We start from the raw sequence: 22,684 nt of genomic DNA on the forward strand, positions 1-22,684 counted from the left end.
TTGCATCTGATGGAAAGTGAGGAGTCTCTCATTCAAATACGTTGTCCTAACTGCATGTACGTAAATAATTGTGGACATAACTTGGGCTTTGAAACAAAAATAATTGGCATATGACTGACAGGTAACAAAATAAAGTGTCAAAGTGGAGCTACATTGTGGGCTTGTTTTTTGGTTTTTGTAAGTGGTAGATCTTGGTATACATTTGGACTTGGGATGTGAGCTTAGACTTGAAAAGGTTGATGACCACTGTATTAGAGGGATAGCTGAGGTTGGACGGTTTGGAGACAAAGCAAGAGAGGCAAGATTGAGATGGCTTGGACATGTGTGTAGGAGAGATGCTGGGTATATTGGGAGAAGGATGCTGTATAGGGAGCTGCCAGGAAAGAGGAAAAGAGGAAGGCCAAAGAGGAGGTTTATGGATGTGGCGAGGGAGGACATGCAGGTGGCTGGTGTGACAGAGGGAGATGCTGAGGACAGGAAAAAATGGAAACGGATGATCCGCTGTGGCGACCCCTAACGGGAGCAGCCGAAAGTAGTAGTAGATATTTAAATTTAAGCAACACTGCAGCGGGTCCTTTTTCAGTCATCTCTCTCTCTCTCTCTCTCTCTCTCTCTCTCCCTCTCTCTCTCTCTCTCTCTCTCTCTCTCTCTCTCTCTCTCTCTCTCTCTCTCTCTCTCTCCCTCTCTCTCTCTCTCTCTCTCTCTCTCTCTCTCTCTCTCTCTCTCTCTCTCTCTCTCTCTCTCTCTCTCGCTCTCTCTCTCTCTAATAGTACTTAATCAGATTGAAACAAATAAACTAATAAGATAAGTGCTTTTGAGCAAAAGATATGTTCCCACACTCACACACATACACAATTCTTTTCTACTAATTTCAAAATGTTTTTAACGTTTTAGTACTTACAGTTTAGTTTACCGTATTTCAATAAACTTCAGTCATCTAAACCAAAAGCTAAACGCTAGCTGGAAAAAGTCAGCACAAAACGTCACTCTTGAAATTCATTTTGAGATAATCATAGGGGAGCGATGAAAAGAAAACCGGTTGTATTTACAGGAGTTGGCGTAAAACGGCTTGGGCACATTTCATGTCGTAATAAAAAGGTACTCTGGAAATATTTTGGGAAAATATTTAACTCTCTTTTCTCAAATATATTGTAGTGGGAAATGCCTGAGGATGTACTTGGAATGTTGCACTGGGCTCGTGCAGCTAGAGGACCAATCACAGGTTAGCTCGCGCTGTCACAGACGCAACTATATTAGACACCGCGGGAGAGACAAAGCGCCAGAACTGTTTAGTAACCATATCGTAGACTGTCACCTTAGCGTGGGATAGAGCAGGGAAACCTAGCGTATCCTGGGCTAGACAGTAGATACGGTGGCTAGCAGTGGTAGTGTTAGCAGCAGACTGCCTCGGTACCTGTAGCTAGCTGACTACCCCCGAGAGCTTCCCCAGAGAGACTGAGAGAGACATTCACCCGGTCACACCGGAGCCAGAGTACAGAGAGAGAGAGAGAGACGCACCCCGGAGAGCAGCCATCCATCTCCCGCCCCGCCTAGAGCTCAGCCGCCCTGTTCCATCACCAGCCCTGGTCCCAAGGTGAGCTTGCTAACCCATTAGCACACGGCTAACTAGCTAACTAGCAGGCTAGCCCTAGCATTGGCGCAGCTATCTAGCTAACGGTGGCGAAGCCCGGTTTGTCGCACCTAAAGGTCCCCGCCTCCATCCATAGTTATCCGGGCTATAGAAAAACCGCGACAAGTGGTGTCAGAAGTGGGATAAAAGGTTGGGATTCGCCATAATCTCAACACCGGAGGATCCTGCCCCGGTCAATTCAATGCCATTCACACTGTGAGGATATTGTTTTTCACCGAGTTTCACCCTTAAAGTGCACAAAAGGACGTCCAGTGGCGCTAGCTAATTAGCTTTGTAATTCTGCAGCATTTCAAAGCAGCATTTAGCAGCTTTTTGGCGGCATCGCTATAGCTAGCTAGCAACTGAGTGAGTCAGCCATTTTGTGAAGCACTGTAATTTCTTCAGTAGTCACGTAAATCAGTGGAAAAATAAAAATGTCACAGGACAAAGAAAATGTAAAAGAACAGTCTGAGTTGAGTCTGGATGGTGCTGGTGTGGGGACAGAAGACCCCGGAGAGCACGCCTGGATGAAGCTCCTCCTGGCGCAGATGGAAACCATGAACCAGACCCAGGTTCAGATGCAACGCCAGATGGAAAACATGGAACGCCAGACCCAGGTTAAGATGCAACGCCAGATAGAGATGCAGATGGAGGCCCTCACAGCGCGTATCGATGGACTAGCGGAAGCGGTGGCTAAGCGATCTCGTCCCCCCACACCTCCCATTCAGCGCACCGATTGGGCCCGTCATCGTTCAGATATCCAAGGTGAGCCTCCCGGTTTGTCGCCCATCGCTCAAGTAGTGAAGCAAGGGGTTTCTCCTAGTAGCCCTCAAAGCGATAGTGGTGTAGGGTCGGCAGGGGCTGTGCTCGGAGAACGAACTAGCAGAACGGTGCAAGACATGAGCCTACTCTCGCAGTTCACCCCGGCCCGGGAGAACCCAGGGGCCAGACAGCGAGACGGCGCTGATCACCTGTTGCCAGCAGCTATGGCCGCAGTGGCTAACTTGAGCGACCGGCGCAACGAGGAGACGCCAGCCAGGCCGAGCAGCAAAGCGGCCCCAGCAGCCCTGCGCTATACAGGAAATGGACCCAGTGAGCCCGCACCACTTACCAGCACTCCGATCGGTCATGGTGGAAAAAATGGAGCGACTGCAGTACCACCCCCCGACGGGATGCAGGGTGGCCAAATGTCTCTGGACAGCAACGGCGGCCGAAACCTGCTGGATGACAGCGTTGGAGGGCAGGCAGGTTCCTCTAGAGGTCAACAGAGCCAGACAGGAGACCTTCAAAGTCGGAGCGGCAACCGAAGCTCACAAGGTCCCGACCGAGGACACGAAAATGACATCAAGCTCCTCGCCACTTTTGATGGTAAGGGCGACTGGGATAGTTTCGTTGGACCATTCGAACGGATGGCGAGAAAGAGGGGCTGGACCGACGAGACCTGTTTGGACGCCTTGTATCTCCGACTGAGGGACAACGCCATGTCTTTTGTCATCGCGCAGCCGGCTCCGATAAAAGATGACTACCACGCGCTCATCACCCAGTTACGCCGCCGCTACGGTAAAGAGCTGCCTGAGGGAACTGCGCGCCGTAAACTCAGCGAGGTTAAGCAGGCCAGAGAGATGACCCTCTATGAGTTTGGCGAGGAAGTGAGGAGACTTGTCACACTGGCATACCCGCAGGTTGGTGTTACACTGCAGGAGGCCTACGCTGCAGAAGCCTTTCTGCGCGGGCTGAAGAACCAAAACATCGCGTATGAAGTCCTGGGGGCAGAACCCAAAACACTAGCTGAAGCAATCAGGAAGGTTGAGGCACGCGAGTATGACTTTAAAGCGACGCTGGGGCGAGAGGTTGAAGGAAAAGGGAGAATCCGGCGAGTAGCATGGGAAGACGAGCGGCGTCGCGATAGCTCTCCAAGTCCTCCGCCGGTAGGAGACAGCATGAGCACCCCCGAGCTCAAGACCCTGGTCAGTGGCATCGACAACATTAACAAGGTGCTCTTAAACATCGAGCGGTACATGGCCAAAGAACAAGTAGGAGTGGAACGGGGAAGGACGCTTGAGCGGGCTACCTACGCGCACACGGGGCAACGCGCGCAGCGGTCCCCGAGCCCAAGTTCCCGCAGCAAAGGGACCTGTTACCAGTGTGGAGAGGAGGGCCATTTCAAGCGAGAGTGTAACTCACGGTCACCAAGCCCGAGGGCTCCGAGGAAGGTCAGTGAGCAGCCATCAGTCAATCTCGGCCGAGCCTCGGGGAATGGACCCAGTCTCGTCATTCCCATCACCGTGAACAGCCTGCAGCTGAAGTGCATCGTTGACACAGGGGCCGAAGCCACGGTGATGTCCCGAAACACATTCCAACGATTAAATCTGGCCGACCAGCCGAGCGTCGGAATCGCCATTCTGCGTAACGCTGAAGAGGGTAAAGACATGGCTGAAACCCCGAAGTATAGGGTGACCATCCGCTTGGGCCCCAAGACCATCGAATGGGATGTGTTCGTCGCGCCCATCCGCGACCCCTTCCTCCTGGCCCTAGATCTCATGTTGGCCGTTCATGTCACTGTATCCGGGGGAGGCCAGGTCTACGTCGAAGGGGAGCCAGTGGCCACAGTTATCGTGGGTACGTCCGTGGGGGAGTACGCCGTCTCTCGCGTACTGCTGCAGGACTCTTTGACACTATCAGCGGAGAGCGAGCAGGACGTCTGGGGTGTGGTGGAAAGCCCCAAGGCAGGTATCTCCGCCGTCCTGGAGCCTGCTGGCCTCACCGAGGGAGTTTCATCTGGCAGTGTGTTGGTCAACGTTGCCCCACACGTCCCTGTGCGACTGTGTAACCTGATGCCGAAAGAAGTTAGGCTGAAGAAAGGAGCCTGCCTCGGCGTGCTAGTGGAGGCGGAAGAGGAGCTTCAGGCCCCACAAGAGGATGACATGAGCCGAAAAAATGAACCAGCCACAGTCCGACGGATGGAGTCGTCACCAACTATGGGTCTGCCCGACCATCTGTCGTCCCTGTATGAGTCCGCCAGTGAAGGGTTGGATGAGGATCAGCGGAGGGCCCTGCAACAACTCCTGATTGAACACCAGGGCGTGTTCGCGGCCAGTGACGCGGACCTGGGGCGCTTCGATGCGGTCCAGCACCGAATCAACACTAGCGAAGGCCAACCTGTCCGACAACCGGCTCGGCGCACGCCCCTGGGCTTTCAACAAGAAGAGGAGCGGCACCTAAAGAGCATGCTAGAGGCCGGAGTGATTACACCATCCACTTCGGAATGGGCCTCTCCAGTGGTGTTAGTTAGAAAGAAGGACGGAGGTGTGCGGTGGTGCATAGATTATAGAAGACTCAACGACCTGACTCTCAAAGATGCATATCCACTGCCGCGGATCGAAGAGTGTCTGGACACCCTCGAGGGGGCCACTGTATTCTCGACTTTAGATATGCAAAGTGGATATTGGCAGATTGGAGTGCACCCGGATGATCGTGGAAAGACAGCCTTTATAACACGCTATGGGCTGTTCGAGTACACCCGAATGCCCTTCGGGCTGTGCAATGCGCCCGGCACATTTCAGCGTGCGATGGAGGTGGTGTTGAGAGGGTTACAGTGGAGACACCTGCTTGTATACCTCGACGACATCATTGTGCTGGGGCGCGGAGTCGAAGAGGGTCTGCAGAGCCTGGGGAAGGTCTTGGAGCGCATCCGGGCGTACGGTCTCAAACTCAAGCCATCTAAATGCCACCTGCTGCGGAGGGAGGTCCTGTTCTTGGGGCATGTCGTGAGCGGCGACGGAGTCAGTCCGAACCCGGAGCTTGTGAAGTCTGTGAACGACTGGAGGACCCCAAGAAACCTCACTGAGCTCCAGGCTTTTCTCGGCTTGTGTAACTACTACAGACGGTTTGTGCGAGGATTTGCCCATCTGTGCAGCCCCCTCTACGAGCTTCAGAAAAAGGGGGAGGAGTTTAAGTGGGGTGACACACAACAAGTAGCCTTCGAGGAGTTAAAGGCAAGACTCACCACGGCACCTCTTCTGGCATACCCCACTCGAGATGGACTGTTTCTGCTCGACACTGACGCGTCCAACACATGCGTCGGAGCTGTCCTGTCACAGATGCAAGCAGGAGAAGAAAAGGTCATAGCCTACGCCAGTGCACATCTGCAAAGCACACAGCAGCGATACTGCGTCACACGCCGAGAGCTTCTGGCTGTAGTCCGCTTCACACGGCAGTTTCGCCACTACCTGTTGGGCCGGTTGTTCATCATCCGGACGGACCATAACAGTTTGATTTGGCTGTTTCGGTTCAAGAGCCCAGAAGGCCAGCTGGCGAGGTGGATCGAGGAGCTGAGCCAGTACGACTTCAAAATCGAACACCGGCCAGGAGTCAAGCACAGCAACGCGGACGCGCTGTCCAGGTCACCCAAACCCGCCTGTGACTGCTATCATGCTGGGGAGAGTCTGGACTCGCTGCCTTGTGGAGGTTGCTCCTACTGTCACCGTGAACACCACCATTGGGCAAGGTTCAGCGACGATGTGGATGATGTGGTCCCGCTAGCGATCCGTCGAACTGACTCGGAAGAGAACACCTCCGGAGCGGCAGAAGAGGGCGTTCCACCATCGGCTCCAGGAGGAGAGGCAGGAGGCCTAACGATGTCACAACCTGTCAATGAACATCAGAATGGTGCTGAAGAGAGTGAACCACCTGCTATCAACTGGTTAGCCCAGTATTCGACCAACGAGCTAGCGGAGCGCCAGAGGGGAGACGCCATGCTAGCGAAGTTGCACCAGTGGAAGGATGAGGGGAAGCTACCGCCACAGGAGGAGATGGCGCTGGAAGGACCTGCTGCACGGAAGTACTGGTTGGTCTGGACGCAAGTAGAAAGGCGAAATGGAGTCCTGTACTACCGCTGGGACGAAGGAGCTGACACGCCATCCATCCTCCGTCTCATTGTTCCAACAGCGCTCCAAGAAGAGGTCCTACGTTTGTGTCACTGCGCCCTGCTGTCCGGTCACTTGGGCCGTGAGAAGACCTACCATCGAGTTCGCAGAGAGTTCTACTGGGTTGGTCTGACTGACAGTGTGAACCAGTTCGTCCGACGCTGTCCTGAATGTCAGGCGTGTAAATCCTCTGGAAGAACAGGCAGAGCTGCCTTGCAGATGTACCAGGCCGGCGCTCCTATGGACAGGGTTCACATCGACGTGGTTGGACCGCTCCCAGTATCCAAGATGGGGAACTGATACATCCTTGTGATGGTGGACCAGTTCACGCGCTGGGTGGAGGTGGCCCCGATCCCCGAGCAAACTGCAGAGATCACCGCTCAGAAGCTGCTACAGGAGTTCCTCTCCAGGTTTGGAGTACCCCTGGAGATCCACACAGACCAGGGACGCAACTTCGAGAGTGCCCTGTTTCGTGAGCTCTGTGAACTTCTCCAGGTGGCCAAGACCAGAACGACCCCCTACCATCCTGCGTCGAATGGTCAAGTCGAGAGGTTCAACCGAACTCTCCTGCAAATGATCCGCTGTTACGTGGGGAAACACCAGAGCGAGTGGGACCAACACCTCCACCTCCTCGCCGGGGCTTACCGCAGCTCACCCCATGCCTGTACGGGTTACACACCAAACCGGATGATGCTTGGGCGAGAAGTCAACCAGCCGCAAGGACTCACCCTGAGGGTGCAGGAAGCCAACGTTCATCGCACTTCCCCAGCCGAGTACGTTGCTGACCTGGAGGCGAACATGCGGGACACCCACGAAGTGGCGCGCCAGCATCTCCGTGCTGCCCAGCTCAGGAACAAGAAGGACCACGACCTACGTGCTCGACAACGCACATTTCACCCTGGAGATCTAGTGTATGTCCGGGACGACACCAGGAAGAAGGGTCAATCTCCAAAGTTGAAGCCACGGTGGAGAGGTCCCGGCCTCATCACAGAGAAGATGGGAGACGTCTTGTACAGAGTCCAGGAAGGTCGTAAGGAGAGAGTCCTCCACCACGATCGACTGCTACCCTACCTCTCAGACGACGTGCCGGTCTGGATTCAGCGGAGGCGCCATGCTCTGTTGTCTGCTCCAGCACCAGCCATAGGGCCGCAGGAAACACCTGAAGGAGGTCCTCCCGCTGCTGACATGGAGGAGCCGGGGGCGCAGAGAACAGAGGAGTACGAAGGAGTGACAGAGCAGGAGGAGATCGATGAAGACCTTGATCTCCGGCTGGAGGACCTGTTCCACACAAACGACGATGGAGGACCCAGCACACCAGGCTCCCCGGCTCGGTTCCAGCCGCTCCAACACACTGCTGCCAGCTACTCTTCAGGCGAGTCGACAATCACCCAACGTCGTGGGACAGCAGCCTGTGCTCCGGGCGGGCAGTCCAACGCCCCTGACCCAGAAGGAGACGAAGCCGACGCCGCTGAGTCCCATCTCCCGTACACCACCAGACGGGGCCGGCCAGTCCGGAGGCCCGCCTGGCTCCTAGACTAAGTTTGACGGACGTGACTAGTTGACTTGGGGGTTACTAGGCTAGTCACAAGAGTCCAGTATGGATAGCGACCACCCACATTTGTTTGACGCCCTTTGTTCCGGGCCTAGTTCATTTCGCGGGTGTTCTGTCCCGTTTATCGTGTTAGATTAATCAGACTGATCTTTGTAGTCTGTTGTTCATTTATGTTGAAGGGACTCAACAGTGCTGGAGGGGGGCAGTGTAGTGGGAAATGCCTGAGGATGTACTTGGAATGTTGCACTGGGCTCGTGCAGCTAGAGGACCAATCACAGGTTAGCTCGCGCTGTCACAGACGCAACTATATTAGACACCGCGGGAGAGACAAAGCGCCAGAACTGTTTAGTAACCATATCGTAGACTGTCACCTTAGCGTGGGATAGAGCAGGGAAACCTAGCGTATCCTGGGCTAGATAGTAGATACGGTGGCTAGCAGTGGTAGTGTTAGCAGCAGACTGCCTCGGTACCTGTAGCTAGCTGACTACCCCCGAGAGCTTCCCCAGAGAGACTGAGAGAGACATTCACCCGGTCACACCGGAGCCAGAGTACAGAGAGAGAGAGAGACACGCACCCCGGAGAGCAGCCATCCATCTCCCGCCCCGCCTAGAGCTCAGCCGCCCTGTTCCATCACCAGCCCTGGTCCCAAGGTGAGCTTGCTAACCCATTAGCACACGGCTAACTAGCTAACTAGCAGGCTAGCCCTAGCATTGGCGCAGCTATCTAGCTAACGGTGGTGAAGCCCGGTTTGTCGCACCTGAAGGTCCCCGCCTCCATCCATAGTTATCCGGGCTATAGAAAAACCGCGACAATATGTAGAAAACAAAGACTTCTGCCTTTCATTAACAAAAGAAGGTATTCTTGAAAAGTTAAGCATAAGTTATCCTACACTTGCAACAGTTATCTGTATTTCAATTCTTAAAGTATGGGTCAAGTGGGACGAAGGTTACCCAACATTCATTGCTGGAATTTGGAGGTGATAATATAAAACCTGAAAATGTGAAACTATGATGGGGTCCTGTGAAGATAGTGGTAAACGTCTGTATATATGTGCATGCTTTTGTCTGATATGCATGTTGAACTCTGACAGCTTTTAAGATAGAGGTTGGGATCTCGGAGGGACTTTTCATACATTTCAAGAACTCAAATTCTTAGTCTTCAAGAAAACGCATAGTATAATACCGCCCTCTTGATACGAGTTTTAAGCAACGGGTTTAAGTTTTAGAGACTTTTGCTCAAGAATTTTATTTGAGCAGGAGCGATTTGAGGGAAAATAAACGTAAAAGTTTCCTCCGGTTGGGGGCGATATACGCAGTCAAGACGCCCAGTACGCCTGTATTTGCACAATTTTACTAAGACGAAGAGTAGCGTCTCCGTGAAGATGCCCTCGGAAACCACGTGACTAGTCGAAGCTAGTCGATACGCGGCTTTACTCACCACTACTTAACCTTAATATTAAACTTAACTGCTGTAACCCTAATTTCGATTGACACATGGGGTTTTTGTTTGTGTTTAACATACTGGGGAAACATAACAACGCGTGTGAACTGCAGGCGCGACATTTTCGAGTAGTGTCGTTTTGCTCGCCGAGAGTGCGAACCGGCAGGTTTTGCCGATCACGTGGTGTCCGAGAGAATGTATGGCGACGCTCTCGGAAGCATGGCGGTCTACTTTGTCACCGACTTGACAGACGCTCGACTCCACGATTAACCTCAGACACGGTTCTCGTTAAGCCAAAAATATGTGGATGGAAATGCCCAACCTGCGGTTCACGATCAGAGTAGATCCGTTTGTGTTATAGCAAGCAACGCGCATCTTTTCTCACAACTCAACCTCTAACGTTTTATTTTTACTCTTGAATGATGTTATCGTCGTCATTTCATAAGATATGGCTGTGGACTAGATGCCAGCTTTTAAAGTCATGCAAACGGTGTTGTTTAAATGCGGAGTTTATAGGGAGAGACTTTCATAATTCCAGCACGTTGACTGCCAGTTTCTTAGCCCAAGCCCATATAAGTATTTCGCATGCAGACCAAGTAAACACCAGTACCAAAAGGTGCTGTTCTTCCGAACAGCGTGAAGTGAGGGTGAGGTTTGCACCCAGTCCAACCGGTGAGTTCCTCGTCACAAAACTATTATTATAGCTTCGTGTCTCTTCAGACGCGACAGAATTTAGATATTTAAACGTTTTTAAAAACTCATTAACATTCCAGACCTTTATAAGTAATCTTGAGTGTGTATGGCTGTTCAAAAAGTAAAGTAATTAAATGTCTTAAAATGTAATCCTTCTTTCACACCATTTGTGATAATGGGGTATACAAATAAAATTGACTTGATGTCCCGTCCCTCTATACATTCCATCTGTTCACACTGTTTCCCTGTGGGACTTGGTCAAGTTTATCTCATCCTAAACACTCTGTAGGCTTCTTACACCTTGGAGGTCTCCGAACTGCTCTGTACAATTACATCTTTGCCAAAAAGTATGGTGGCTCTTTCATCCTGCGGCTGGAGGACACTGATCAGAGCCGTCTGGTACCAGGGGCAGCAGAGTCCATAGAGGAGATGTTGGAATGGGCTGGTAAGAGACACTGCATGAGTGATCAGAGATGTCCTGTATGCAATTAATATTTGAAGTTTCATGAACGATAAATGTATGTGATAATGATAGTCATTCATCTAACCCCGTGATACTCAGTCATGGGCCATGGAGGGCCATGCATATGCAGGTTTTCATTCCAGCTGAACTGTAGACTAGCTGATTTCAGTAATTTGTCTACTTGTAACCTGTCTAGTTAAAAGTGTATTAATTGGTTTAATCAGCTGGTGAAGTGTTGGGTTGCAAAGAAAACCTCCATGCACACAGTATTCCATGGTGCATGATCGTGTATCACCACGCTAACCTTTTTTGCACCTTCTCCAGTCCTTCTAATAATGTATCACCCTTTCTCCAGGTATACTTCCAGACGAGAGCCCTCGCAGAGGTGGGGCTATGGGCCCATACTTGCAGTCCCTGAGACTAAGTCTCTATACCCAGACAGCCCTCCAGCTTGTGGAAAGTGGACATGCTTACTACTGTTTCTGCAGTCCACAGAGACTGGAACTTATCAAAAAAGAGGCCTTGCGCACTGGGCAGACTCCTAGGTGATTGGTTTGCATGAATGCACACACACATACAGATGTGTTATATATACATACCCTTTTTAAGAGTAAAGGCATCTAAAGTGTGTTTCCCTCTCTCAACAGATATGATAATAGGTGTCGGCATCTGAAGGCTGACCAGGTGCAAGAGAAGCTAACTCAAGGAGTTCCACATGTCATCAGGTTTTGTCTAGAAGGGGAGGTGGAGCCTTTCAAGGATCTGATTTTTGGATGGAACCGGCATGATGTGGCCCAGGTCAGGAAGGATAATTTTCTGTTGAACGTTTCCCATTAGTAAGCAGCATGTTCAGTTTCTGTTTCCTGTTGTCCTTTCCTTGCTTTTTTTTTTAAAGTCTCTCTTGATCTTTGTCACCCGTCCTCTGGTTCATCTTCATCTCCCTTCCACAACCACCCTTTCCCCTTTTCTAGGTTGAGGGGGACCCTGTGGTGATGAAAGCAGATGGTTTTCCCACCTACCATCTGGCTAATATAGTGGATGACCATTACATGAGCATCAGCCACGTTCTGCGGGGTTCAGAATGGCTCATCTCCACCTCCAAACACCTTCTCATGTACCGTGCCCTTGGATGGCAGCCCCCAATCTTTGGACACCTGCCTCTTCTGCTGAACAAAGATGGTAGCAAGCTGTCCAAAAGGCAGGGAGATATATTCATCCAGAACTTCCAAAAAGTTGGGATTTTACCTGAGGCACTGCTAGACCTCACCACCAACTGTGGTTCCGGTTTTAACAGTGAGTGATGGAGGAGGTAACAGGTACAGACGAAAATAGTAATTGGATGAAAATGAAATGATTTAAAGAAAATTAGGTATTTACATGAACTTTGAATGTAAGTGACATCTGACATTGCATCTTAAACAACACAGGGAATACAGTAGTTTTGAAAATATATTTGCTTAAAATAAAAAGAAATCTGAGATCATCGAAAATTTGTTCATCCATGTATAAATGTACTCCCCAGACTAGCTGTGGCAGCGCTGATATGGAGATTGGTGGGGGTAACAAGAAAAAAATAAATGTAATATATGAATGAAAAATGTGAAATGTATTCCCTTTCTTAAATGTGCTGATCTCTAGTGTCGGGGTCAGTGTTTGTTTTATCTATGTGTTTGATGATATTGTCAGCAAATACTGTCTGTCTGTCACCTTACAGCCAATCAAATGGGTCAGAGGATAGATGAGCTGATATCTGAATTTAATCCCTCAAAGATCACAACCCACTCTGCTCTGCTAGACCTGGAAAAACTTCCGGAGTTCAATAGGTAAGTCTGAACTCGCTCTGTATCAAGCTGTTATCTTTCTATTACACTACATCCAGGAATTTCTCTGTTATTCTCAGTGGCATATGGTTTCAAGGTGACCAGGTGTATGCTGGGATTTTAGTCAAGTGGGTACTTTTAAGTCAAGCAAAAGGGTTTAGTCAAAGATGCAGTCCATCCTTGCCAAGAATTCGCCAAAATTGATTGCTCAGCCAACTGTTGTGGTAACTAGAGAGGTTGTGAATGAGTTTAGGACTTTTAGTTTCTGTTGTTTCCTTCTTTGTTGTTTGTTTATTAATTTTATTTTACAATTTTCCACAAAGTAAACATGCGTAGAACAATTTGGTATGAAACCCTTGATATGAAAGAGGATGTTTTACTAACTGTGATGTGTGGTATCTGACTTGGTTCACCAAAATGCAAAAGTTTTAAGTTTTCCAAGCAGACTGCTGTCGTCAAATTTAATGTTTTTTTATTATGAGCTGTTTTTCAAAGTATAAACTGCAGGTTGATTTTCAATGATAAGTAAAGGGATTGGTCAAAGATACATTCCATCACTGGTTTACCTGAGTAACCCATGTCTATTGTTATAGACTCCATCTTCAGCAGCGAATTGAAGACAAGGAGCATTGTGCTTTGCTGGTGAGAGAGTTGCAGGGACAAATCCAGCAAGCTTATGCAACAGAGATCCAGGATAAAGAGGTGCTCCATGAAGACTACATTACTCGCGTCCTGCATCTACGCAAGGTATCTCCAACATGATCTTTCTAAACACACAAAAATACACCTGGGTACTGATATGAAGAAGGGATGTAGTTTTCTATACAAAAACAGTCTATCTTATTAAACTTGTTAAATAATACAGCTATGCAAGTTTGCAGGGACTGTCCTGATGAGGCACATCTGGCAACATGCCTAGAAAGCAGCTAGACTTGATTGATTATGTGCAGGGTGACCCAACTAGAGCAGGGATGTGGCACCCTCTGACCAGAGTTGAGGACCAGAGCTGTGACTCAGGCTGCATTGTATCTCTTGAAGGTTATTCCTTTCATGATGATATACTTGTTGCTGCAGGTTTGAAGAGATTGGTATAAACAAAGTGAATGTAGGCATATGGGGCGGATTTTTTTTTTTGGCAATTGAACGTACCTTTGTTGAGCAATAGATAGCACAGCTTCATTGCCACTTTGTTCTTGTTCTTGGTCTTTGTTTTTGTTTTGTTGTTCTTCTTTTTCTGGCTGCTCCTGTTAGGGGTCGCCACAGCAGCTCATCTGTTTCCATCTCTTCCTGACCTCTGCATTTTCTTCTGTCATGCAAACCACCTGCTTGTCCTCTCTCACCACATCCATAAACCTCCTCTTTGGCCTTCCTCCTTTCCTCTTGCCTGGCAGTGCCATCTTCAGCATCTTTCTCCCAATATACCCAGCATCTCTCCTCTGCACATGTCCAAACCATCTCAATCTTGCCTCTTGCTTTGTCTCCAAACCGTCCAACCTGAGCTGTCCCTCTAATATATTCATTCCTAATCCTGATCATCCTCATCACTCCCAACGAAAATCTTAGCATCTTCAACTCTGCCTTCTCCAGCTCCGCCTCCTGTCTTTTCATCAGTGCCATCATCTCCAAGCCATATAACATAGCTGGTCTCACTACCATCTTGTAAGCTTTCTCTTTCACTTTTGCTGGTACCCTGGTCACAAATAATAATAATAACAATGGATTGTACAGTGGATTGGAACAATGGATAATAACAATGGCCCTGTGATGGACTGGTGGGACTGGTGGCCTGCCCAGGGTGTCTCCCTGCCTGCCACCCAATGACTGCTGGGATAGGCTACAGCATCCCATGACCCTAATTAGGATAAGTGGCTTGGATAATGGATGGATGGATGGATGGATGGAAAATGTATTGCATTTATATAGCACTTTATCTCGACACCCATAGTGCTTCACATCGAATTGGGGAAACTTGCCTCAACCACCACCAATGTGTAGCACCCACCTGGGTGATTCACAGCAGCCATTTTGCACCAGAACGCTCACCACACATCAGCTTGAGTTGGGGAGGGAGGAATAATTGAGCAAATTACACGGGGGATGATTAGGTGGCCAGATAAAGAGCCAAGTTGGGAACTTTGCCAGGACACCGGGGGACCCTCTATTCTTTGATGTAAGTGCCATGGGATCTTTAATGACCACAGTCAGTCAGCACCTTGGTTTAACGTCTCGCTTGGGCAGCACGGTGTCCCAGTGGTTAGCACTGTTGCCTCACAGCAAGAAGGTCCTGAGTTCAAACCCCAGGCCATCCCAGGTCCTTTCTTTGTGGAGTTTGCATGTTCTCACCATGTCTGCATGGGTTTCCTCCCACCATCAAAAAGACATGCATGTTAGGGTTAATACTCCTGTCTGTGCCCTTGACCAAGGTAATGGAAAGAAGAATTGGAGTTGGTCCCCGGGCACTGCAGCTGCCCACTGCTCCTATACAATAGGATGGGTTAAATGCAGAGAACAAATTTCATTGTAATCTATACAATGACAAAATAAAGTGGCTCTCTTTCTCTCTTTTCTTCTTTCACCAGAAGGATGGCATCTCCAACAGCACAGTGTCCCCATCACTGCACTGGGGCATTGTTTTGTTTTTCTTAATATACTATATAAATTAGGACTAGAGGGAAGTCTGTCCCCTACTGCCCCACCAACACCACTTCCAGTAGCAACTCAGTTTTCCCGTGAGGTCTCCCCTCCAAGTACTAGCCAAGCCAAGACCTGCTTAGTGTGGAGGATTCAAAGTATTCTTCTTTAAAGTGGATTTCAGAACAGTGTGCGGTTAATGGGAAAAGTCAAAACACAAACCCGATTCTCTTCAAAGTATTTACTGAAAATTCCTCATCATTGTACAATTACAAACTGGTACCAGCTGGAAGGTCTGTCTAACAGAGATTCAAAGATGCTTTCTGTGAGCACAGTTTAAGTGCCCGCCAAACATCTAGAACTTTCCAAGGGTTCAAGTCAATGTGTATTGGAGTGCACATTAGTGCATGTGAGTGTCACTTAAGGAATAGACAAAGGTCCCATGGGACTTTAAATCATGTGTATGTGCATGTGAATATACATGTATGTATGTGTGCATGTGTATACGTGTGCGCATGTAAAAACTGGTTAAAACTAACCAGGAACTTGGGGTCTGCAGTGGTGTAGCAGTCTAAGCATTGGCTTTGTGTCGATGCAGTTGCCCACTGGGGACCGAGGTTCGTGCCCCAGTCTCGTCAGATCCGGCTATGGTTGGACTCGGTGAGGCAACAATAATTGGCAATGCTGTCTTCGGGAGGGGGGTGGAGTCGGCTTGTGTTCGTCACATGAATGTGTCTCTGTGTGTGTCGGAAAAAGCAGTGGTTCGGCCTTGAGTCGCCTTGTCACGAAAGTGGCGAGGCGTTTCCTTCGAGACTGCTGGCTGGAGAGACGCAGTTGGCGAACGCATGCAGTACGAGGATGGGAGTTTGAACTTAAATAGAGATCGATTGGCCACTAGATTGGGAGAAAGAGGGAAAAATCAGAAATAAATTTAGAAAAATTAACCAGGAACTTGTGTACCTATGTGTATGTATGTCTGTGGGTGTATATATCTATGTGTGTATGTGCATGTATGACAAAGAGCAGGAGAGAAAGAGAGGAGAGAAAATTAGAACTTATATATATACACTACCGTTCAAAAGTTTGGGATCACCCAAACAATTTTGTGTTTTCCATGAAAAGTCACACTTATTCACCACCATATGTTGTGAAATGAATAGAAAATAGAGTCAAGACATTGACAAGGTTAGAAATAATGATTTGTATTTGAAATAAGATTTTTTTTACATCAAACTTTGCTTTCGTCAAAGAATCCTCCATTTGCAGCAATTACAGCATTGCAGACCTTTGGCATTCTAGCTGTTAATTTGTTGAGGTAATCTGGAGAAATTGCACCCCACGCTTCCAGAAGCAGCTCCCACAAGTTGGATTGGTTGGATGGGCACTTCTTTGAGCAGATTGAGTTTCTGGAGCATCAAATTTGTGGGGTCAATTAAACGCTCAAAATGGCCAGAAAAAGAGAACTTTCATCTGAAACTCGACAGTCTATTCTTGTTCTTAGAAATGAAGGCTATTCCATGCGAGAAATTGCTAAGAAATTGAAGATTTCCTACACCGGTGTGTACTACTCCCTTCAGAGGACAGCACAAACAGGCTCTAACCAGAGTAGAAAAAGAAGTGGGAGGCCGCGTTGCACAACTGAGCAAGAAGATAAGTACATTAGAGTCTCTAGTTTGAGAAACAGACGCCTCACAGGTCCCCAACTGGCATCTTCATTAAATAGTACCTGTTAGAGCCTGTTTGTGCTGTCCTCTGAAGGGAGTAGTACACACCGGTGTAGGAAATCTTCAATTTCTTGGCAATTTCTCGCATGGAATAGCCTTCATTTCTAAGAACAAGAATAGACTGTCGAGTTTCAGATGAAAGTTCTCTTTTTCTGGCCATTTTGAGCGTTTAATTGACCCCACAAATGTGATGCTCCAGAAACTCAATCTGCTCAAAGAAGTGCCCATCCAACCAATCCAACTTGTGGGAGCTGCTTCTGGAAGCGTGGGGTGCAATTTCTCCAGATTACCTCAACAAATTAACAGCTAGAATGCCAAAGGTCTGCAATGCTGTAATTGCTGCAAATGGAGGATTCTTTGACGAAAGCAAAGTTTGATGTAAAAAAAATCTTATTTCAAATACAAATCATTATTTCTAACCTTGTCAATGTCTTGACTCTATTTTCTATTAATTTCACAACATATGGTGGTGAATAAGTGTGACTTTTCATGGAAAACACGAAATTGTTTGGGTGATCCTAAACTTTTGAACGGTAGTGTATATATATATATATATATATATATATATATATATCATACAATACTTTAAATGAAACCTATAAATCCTCTTAATTAGCTTCCATCAATCGGCAAAGCCAGGGTACATGTTGGTATGGCTGCCGACACTCTTCTCCACCCTGCCTGCACTCTCTTCTTCACCTGTTCTGCACTCCCCGTTATGTTAAACAGTTGACCCCAAGTATTTACACTCGTCCACCTTCACCACCTCTACTCCTTGCATCCTCACCATTCCACTGTCCTCCCTCTCATTAACGCACATGTATTCCGTCTTGCTCCTACCGTCTTTCATTCCTCTTCTCTCTTGTGCATACTTCAGCCTCTCCAGGTTCTCCTCAACCTGCACCCTACTCTCGCTACAGATCACAATGTCATCCGCAAACATCATAGTCCACGGAGACTCCTGCCTGATCTCATCCGTCAACCTGTCCATCACCACTGCAAACAAGAAAGGGCTCAAAGCCGATCCTTGATGTAATCCCACCTCCACCTTGAACCCATCTGTCATTCCAACCACACACCTCCCCACTGCCACACTTCCCTCATACATTTCCTGCACCACGCTTACATACTTCTCTGCAACACTCGACTTCCTCATACAATAACACACCACCTCTCTCGGCACCCTGTCATATGCTTTCTCTAAATCCACAAAGACACAATGTAACTCCTCCTGACCTTCTCTATACTTCTCAATCAACATTCTCAAAGCAAACATCACATCTGTGGTACTCTTTTGTGGCGTGAAACCATACTGCTGCTCGCTAATCGTCACCTCTCCTCTTAACCTAGCTTCTATTACTCTTTCCCATATCTTTATGCTGTAGCCAATCAACTTTATACCTCTTCATAGACACTAGTGATTGTCCTAATTGTACAAGATTTTAATGTCAGATTAGATACAAACAGCTCACTTGTTGATAGGAAAGGGCTTCATGTTAGAAACTCTAGTTTTATTAAGTGAAGGGCGTCTTCGTGGTATTCTCCACTGACGCGCATTGAAACTACTAGTGCTGTTTCTTTGTCATTGGTTATTTTGTGGTTATATTTTCGACAATGAAAAATGGAATTTCCACTGCCTAAATCCTCCATGACAAGATAAACAGTAGCTCTGTCTGCTTAGGTTAGTGAAACAACAAACTTGCCAAGAAGTTGTCTTTCTTGTCTTGTTCTCTGCTATGTTATAATATCTGTATTCAATAACTGAGACATTTATCTTTGTAAACTAATGTAGCCTGCACAGTATTGGGTAGTTATACAAAAAGTGCATCTTTACCCACTTGGTAGTGATATTTCTCTATCATGCATTAAAACAGTACTAATGACAAAGATGACATCTTGCCAACTAATATTTTTTCCATTTCTTACATCCAGTAGAGAAAATGTATGGGTATTCAAGGATGATATCAGAAGTATTAATTTTAAACTGACTGGGTGATTAAGATACAATTTCTCATGATGGTAATCAAACCTGCATAAATGACAGCAACTTAATACTAAGGTGAATGAGAAAGCAACATCAAGGTTAGTCTCAGCCCATGGCTGAGACCAAAAGTGATTGTTCAAGACTAAGAGTTGGTATTAGCTATTATTTTCATTCCACTTCTCTTCCCATGAAGGAATGTCTCTTTTCTTAGTCACCAAAAGTCCTAGTCATTTATAAATGTAATTGTTTTTCTTCTGTCTACAGGGCCACATATCGTTCCTGAAGGAGCTGGTGACCCCGGGTTACTCTTACCTGTGGATTCGTCCTTCTTTCTCAGACCAACAGGTGACAGCTCTCACCTCAGAGGCACAACTAATTGCCTCATTAGTGTTGAGGTATGAAGTATTAGACATTCTGTAAATACTACTTTTATTTTACCTTACCTCTGTATTAGCTATATTGTGATTCCTTGTGTGTGTGTGTGTGTGTGTGTGTGTGTGTGTGTGTGTGTGTGTGTGTGTGTGTGTGTGTGTGTGTGTGTGTATGTGTATGTGTTCATACATGTATGCAGACTGATGGAGGAGCATGGTGAAAGTTTATCACTGGATCGTCTCAATAGAAATCTCAAGATTTTGGCCAAGCAGACAAAGGCCACCAACTACAGAGAGATGATGAAATTGTTACGTCTGACTCTCAGTGGTTTACTGGTATGTACACTTCATTATACAGGTTTTGTTAATGCTGTCTACTGTATTGCTACGACATATGGAAAATATCACTAATAATTCAATACCCAGCATTAATAACTTTATGTGCTGCACTTCTCCTTAAAGGTAACAATGTCTTTAGAGAGTCGTGTCATTTGTGTTCTTTTAAACAAAATTGACTTGACTTGACTTGTACTATCTGTGGTCACACTACTCTCCTGAACAATCATTCAAATATTCAGCTTAAGTCTTTGTTTAAAAATACAAACAGTAAAGCAGAGATAATACTACAGTGAAAGAGGAAGTTGTTTCTGACTGCTATTCAAATGACTTGCTGTTCTCCTATTGTGTTCAGCATGGTCATATCACTGACCACCAGCACTACTCTCCTTTCCCTCTCCTTGCAGCAAGGTCCAAGTGTAGCTGAGATGATGGTATCTTTGGGGCCTGCTGAGATCAGACATCGTTTCCAGAAACTTCTGCTGCTTACACAGACAAGCTAAAGACTTTGAAGCTTACTGTTGTGTCAGTTTACCTCACTTGCTGGTGATGCAAGTTATTTATATTTAGTTGTTCCCTAAGGTTATGATAAACATAAGACAAATACTTTTAGTGCTGTTGAGGACCAGGCCTGTCTTGTTTGAGTAGCATAGACTTCATACTCGCCTTAGCTCATCCACAGGACTTGGCATTTCAGTTCTGCAAGCCCCCCCCCCCCCATTGATTACTAGCCCATTGCATTATTGAATTGAGCTTGAAATATTACAAGGACACACACTAGGTCTCTGTTTTTTATGCAACCCGACCAGGATTTCAATCTGTTGAACAATTCAACAGTTCTTATATGTCTTTATGTATACTCAATAATCCAGGTAGGAAAATCAAAGTTGAATCAGATGCAGATGCACGCTTAGCCCCCGCATGAAGAGGGAACGACCATCCCTGAACCAGGAGGCTAAGAGAACATCTGCCACCATGTCGCCCTCTCACAATGCTGTGATTGCAAACATTCCCAAATCCTCTACACGTTGCCATTGAAACTCTAGTTAATAATTCTCATGGCAATTTGCATATGAAACCGATTGGTTTCGGTCGTTATGCTACTGTACTGCTTGTAAGGGTGGGGCTATCTGCAGTCAGTTGAGATGGAAGAGGTCACTTAGATGAGCGAGGAACCATTTCTGTCTCAATAAACGTGTCCAGATGACCCGATTCAACTTTCTTTGAAGTTCTTGTATGCATATGCTGTATTCAGTTAAGTTCTTGCACTTTTCTCAAGGCATATACATTTTTTTTCTCAACCAGTGTTGAAAAAACAAATGCTACTTTCTCTTCCACTTCATTCATCTTGCATCTTGCAAGAGAGTTTGCATCTAATGTGACAGTTGTGAGTTGTGACCACAAACCAGAAAATATTGCCATTATTACATTGAGCTCTCCTCCATAGAGGAAGTGATCAAGCACCAACAAACAGGTTGCTTTTTATTTATTTTTTTGATGATAAAGGCCTTCCTTGCATTGAAATATCCCATTAAACTTCTTTTGTTTACAATAGTACAGTGCAATTTTGAATGAATACCATTCCACCGCTCTTATCTCGATTTAAAAGTCGAGATGAAATGAAAAATGCCTTTTAACCCATTTATATCACATCTCCTGTCATATTGTGCACACACACACACACACACACACACACACATATATATATATATATATATATATATATATATATACACTACCGTTCAAAAGTTTGGGATCACATTGAAATGTCCATATCTTTGAAGGAAAAGCACTGTACTGTTCAATGAAGATAACTTTAAACTAGTCTTAACTTTAAAGAAATACACTCTATACATTGCTAATGTGGTAAATGACTATTCTAGCTGCAAATGTCTGGTTTTTGGTGCAATATCTACATAGGTGTATAGAGGCCACTTTCAAGCAACTATCACTCCAGTGTTCTAATGGTACAATGTGTTTGCTCATTGGCTCAGAAGGCTAATTGATGATTAGAAAACCCTTGTGCAATCATGTTCACACATCTGAAAACAGTTTAGCTCGTTACAGAAGCTACAAAACTGACCTTCCTTTGAGCAGATTGAGTTTCTGGAGCATCACATTTGTGGGGTCAATTAAACGCTCAAAATGGCCAGAAAAAGAGAACTTTCATCTGAAACTCGACAGTCTATTCTTGTTCTTAGAAATGAAGGCTATTCCATGCGAGAAATTGCTAAGAAATTGAAGATTTCCTACACCGGTGTGTACTACTCCCTTCAGAGGACAGCACAAACAGGCTCTAACCAGAGTAGAAAAAGAAGTGGGAGGCCGCGTTGCACAACTGAGCAAGAAGATAAGTACATTAGAGTCTCTAGTTTGAGAAACAGACGCCTCACAGGTCCCCAACTGGCATCTTCATGAAATAGTACCCGCAAAACACCAGTGTCAACATCTACAGTGAAGAGGCGGCTGCGGGATTTTGGGGGTCAGGGCAGAGTGGCAAAGAAAAAGCCATATCTGAGACTGACCAATAAAAGAAAAAGATTAAGATGGGCAAAAGAACACAGACATTGGACAGAGGAAGACTGGAAAAAAGTGTTGTGGACGGATGAATCCAAGTTTGAGGTGTTTGGATCACAAAGAAGAACGTTTGTGAGACGCAGAACAAATGAAAAGATGCTGGAAGAATGCCTGACGCCATCTGTTAAGCATGGTGGAGGTAATGTGATGGTCTGGGGTTGCTTTGGTGCTGGTAAGGTGGGAGATTTGTACAGGGTAAAAGGGATTCTGAATAAGGAAGGCTATCACTCCATTTTGCAACGCCATGCCATACCCAGTGGACAGCGCTTGATTGGAGCCAATTTCATCCTACAACAGGACAATGACCCTAAACACACCTCCAAATTGTGCAAGAACTATTTAGAGCAGAAGCAGGCAGCTGGTATTCTATCGGTAATGGAGTGGCCAGCGCAGTCACCAGATCTGAACCCCATTGAGCTGTTGTGGGAGCAGCTTGACCGTATGGTACGCAAGAAGTGCCCATCCAACCAATCCAACTTGTGGGAGCTGCTTCTGGAAGCGTGGGGTGCAATTTCTCCAGATTGCCTCAACAAATTAA

General features: G+C 46.9%; 1 protein-coding gene across 1 annotated transcript; it reads left to right on the plus strand.

Annotated features, from left to right (window-relative positions):
* Positions 1 to 9,765: 9,765 nt before the first annotated feature.
* Positions 9,766 to 20,941, plus strand: ears2 (glutamyl-tRNA synthetase 2, mitochondrial). Its single transcript, XM_056280689.1, has 10 exons — positions 9,766 to 10,219; positions 10,530 to 10,685; positions 11,059 to 11,248; positions 11,351 to 11,501; positions 11,675 to 11,996; positions 12,418 to 12,526; positions 13,117 to 13,270; positions 19,127 to 19,257; positions 19,434 to 19,569; positions 19,977 to 20,941. The coding sequence occupies exons 1-10, from the start codon at positions 9,967 to 9,969 to the stop codon at positions 20,070 to 20,072; spliced, it is 1,698 nt and encodes a 565-aa protein (XP_056136664.1). The 5' UTR covers positions 9,766 to 9,966; the 3' UTR covers positions 20,073 to 20,941.
* The last annotated feature ends 1,743 nt before the right edge of the window (positions 20,942 to 22,684 follow it).

The sequence above is a fragment of the Lampris incognitus genome, chromosome 5 (assembly GCF_029633865.1).
Source record: "Lampris incognitus isolate fLamInc1 chromosome 5, fLamInc1.hap2, whole genome shotgun sequence".
Lineage (NCBI taxonomy): Eukaryota > Metazoa > Chordata > Actinopteri > Lampriformes > Lampridae > Lampris > Lampris incognitus.

Bases quoted from the DNA above. Each gene is read 5' to 3' on its own strand.
- ears2 (XM_056280689.1), top strand. From the start codon at position 9,967: ATGATGTTATCGTCGTCATTTCATAAGATATGGCTGTGGACTAGATGC. The intron at 11,249-11,350 runs GTGATTGGTTTG...CTCTCTCAACAG, and splicing joins CGCACTGGGCAGACTCCTAG to ATATGATAATAGGTGTCGGC. The intron at 12,527-13,116 runs GTAAGTCTGAAC...CTATTGTTATAG, and splicing joins AAACTTCCGGAGTTCAATAG to ACTCCATCTTCAGCAGCGAA.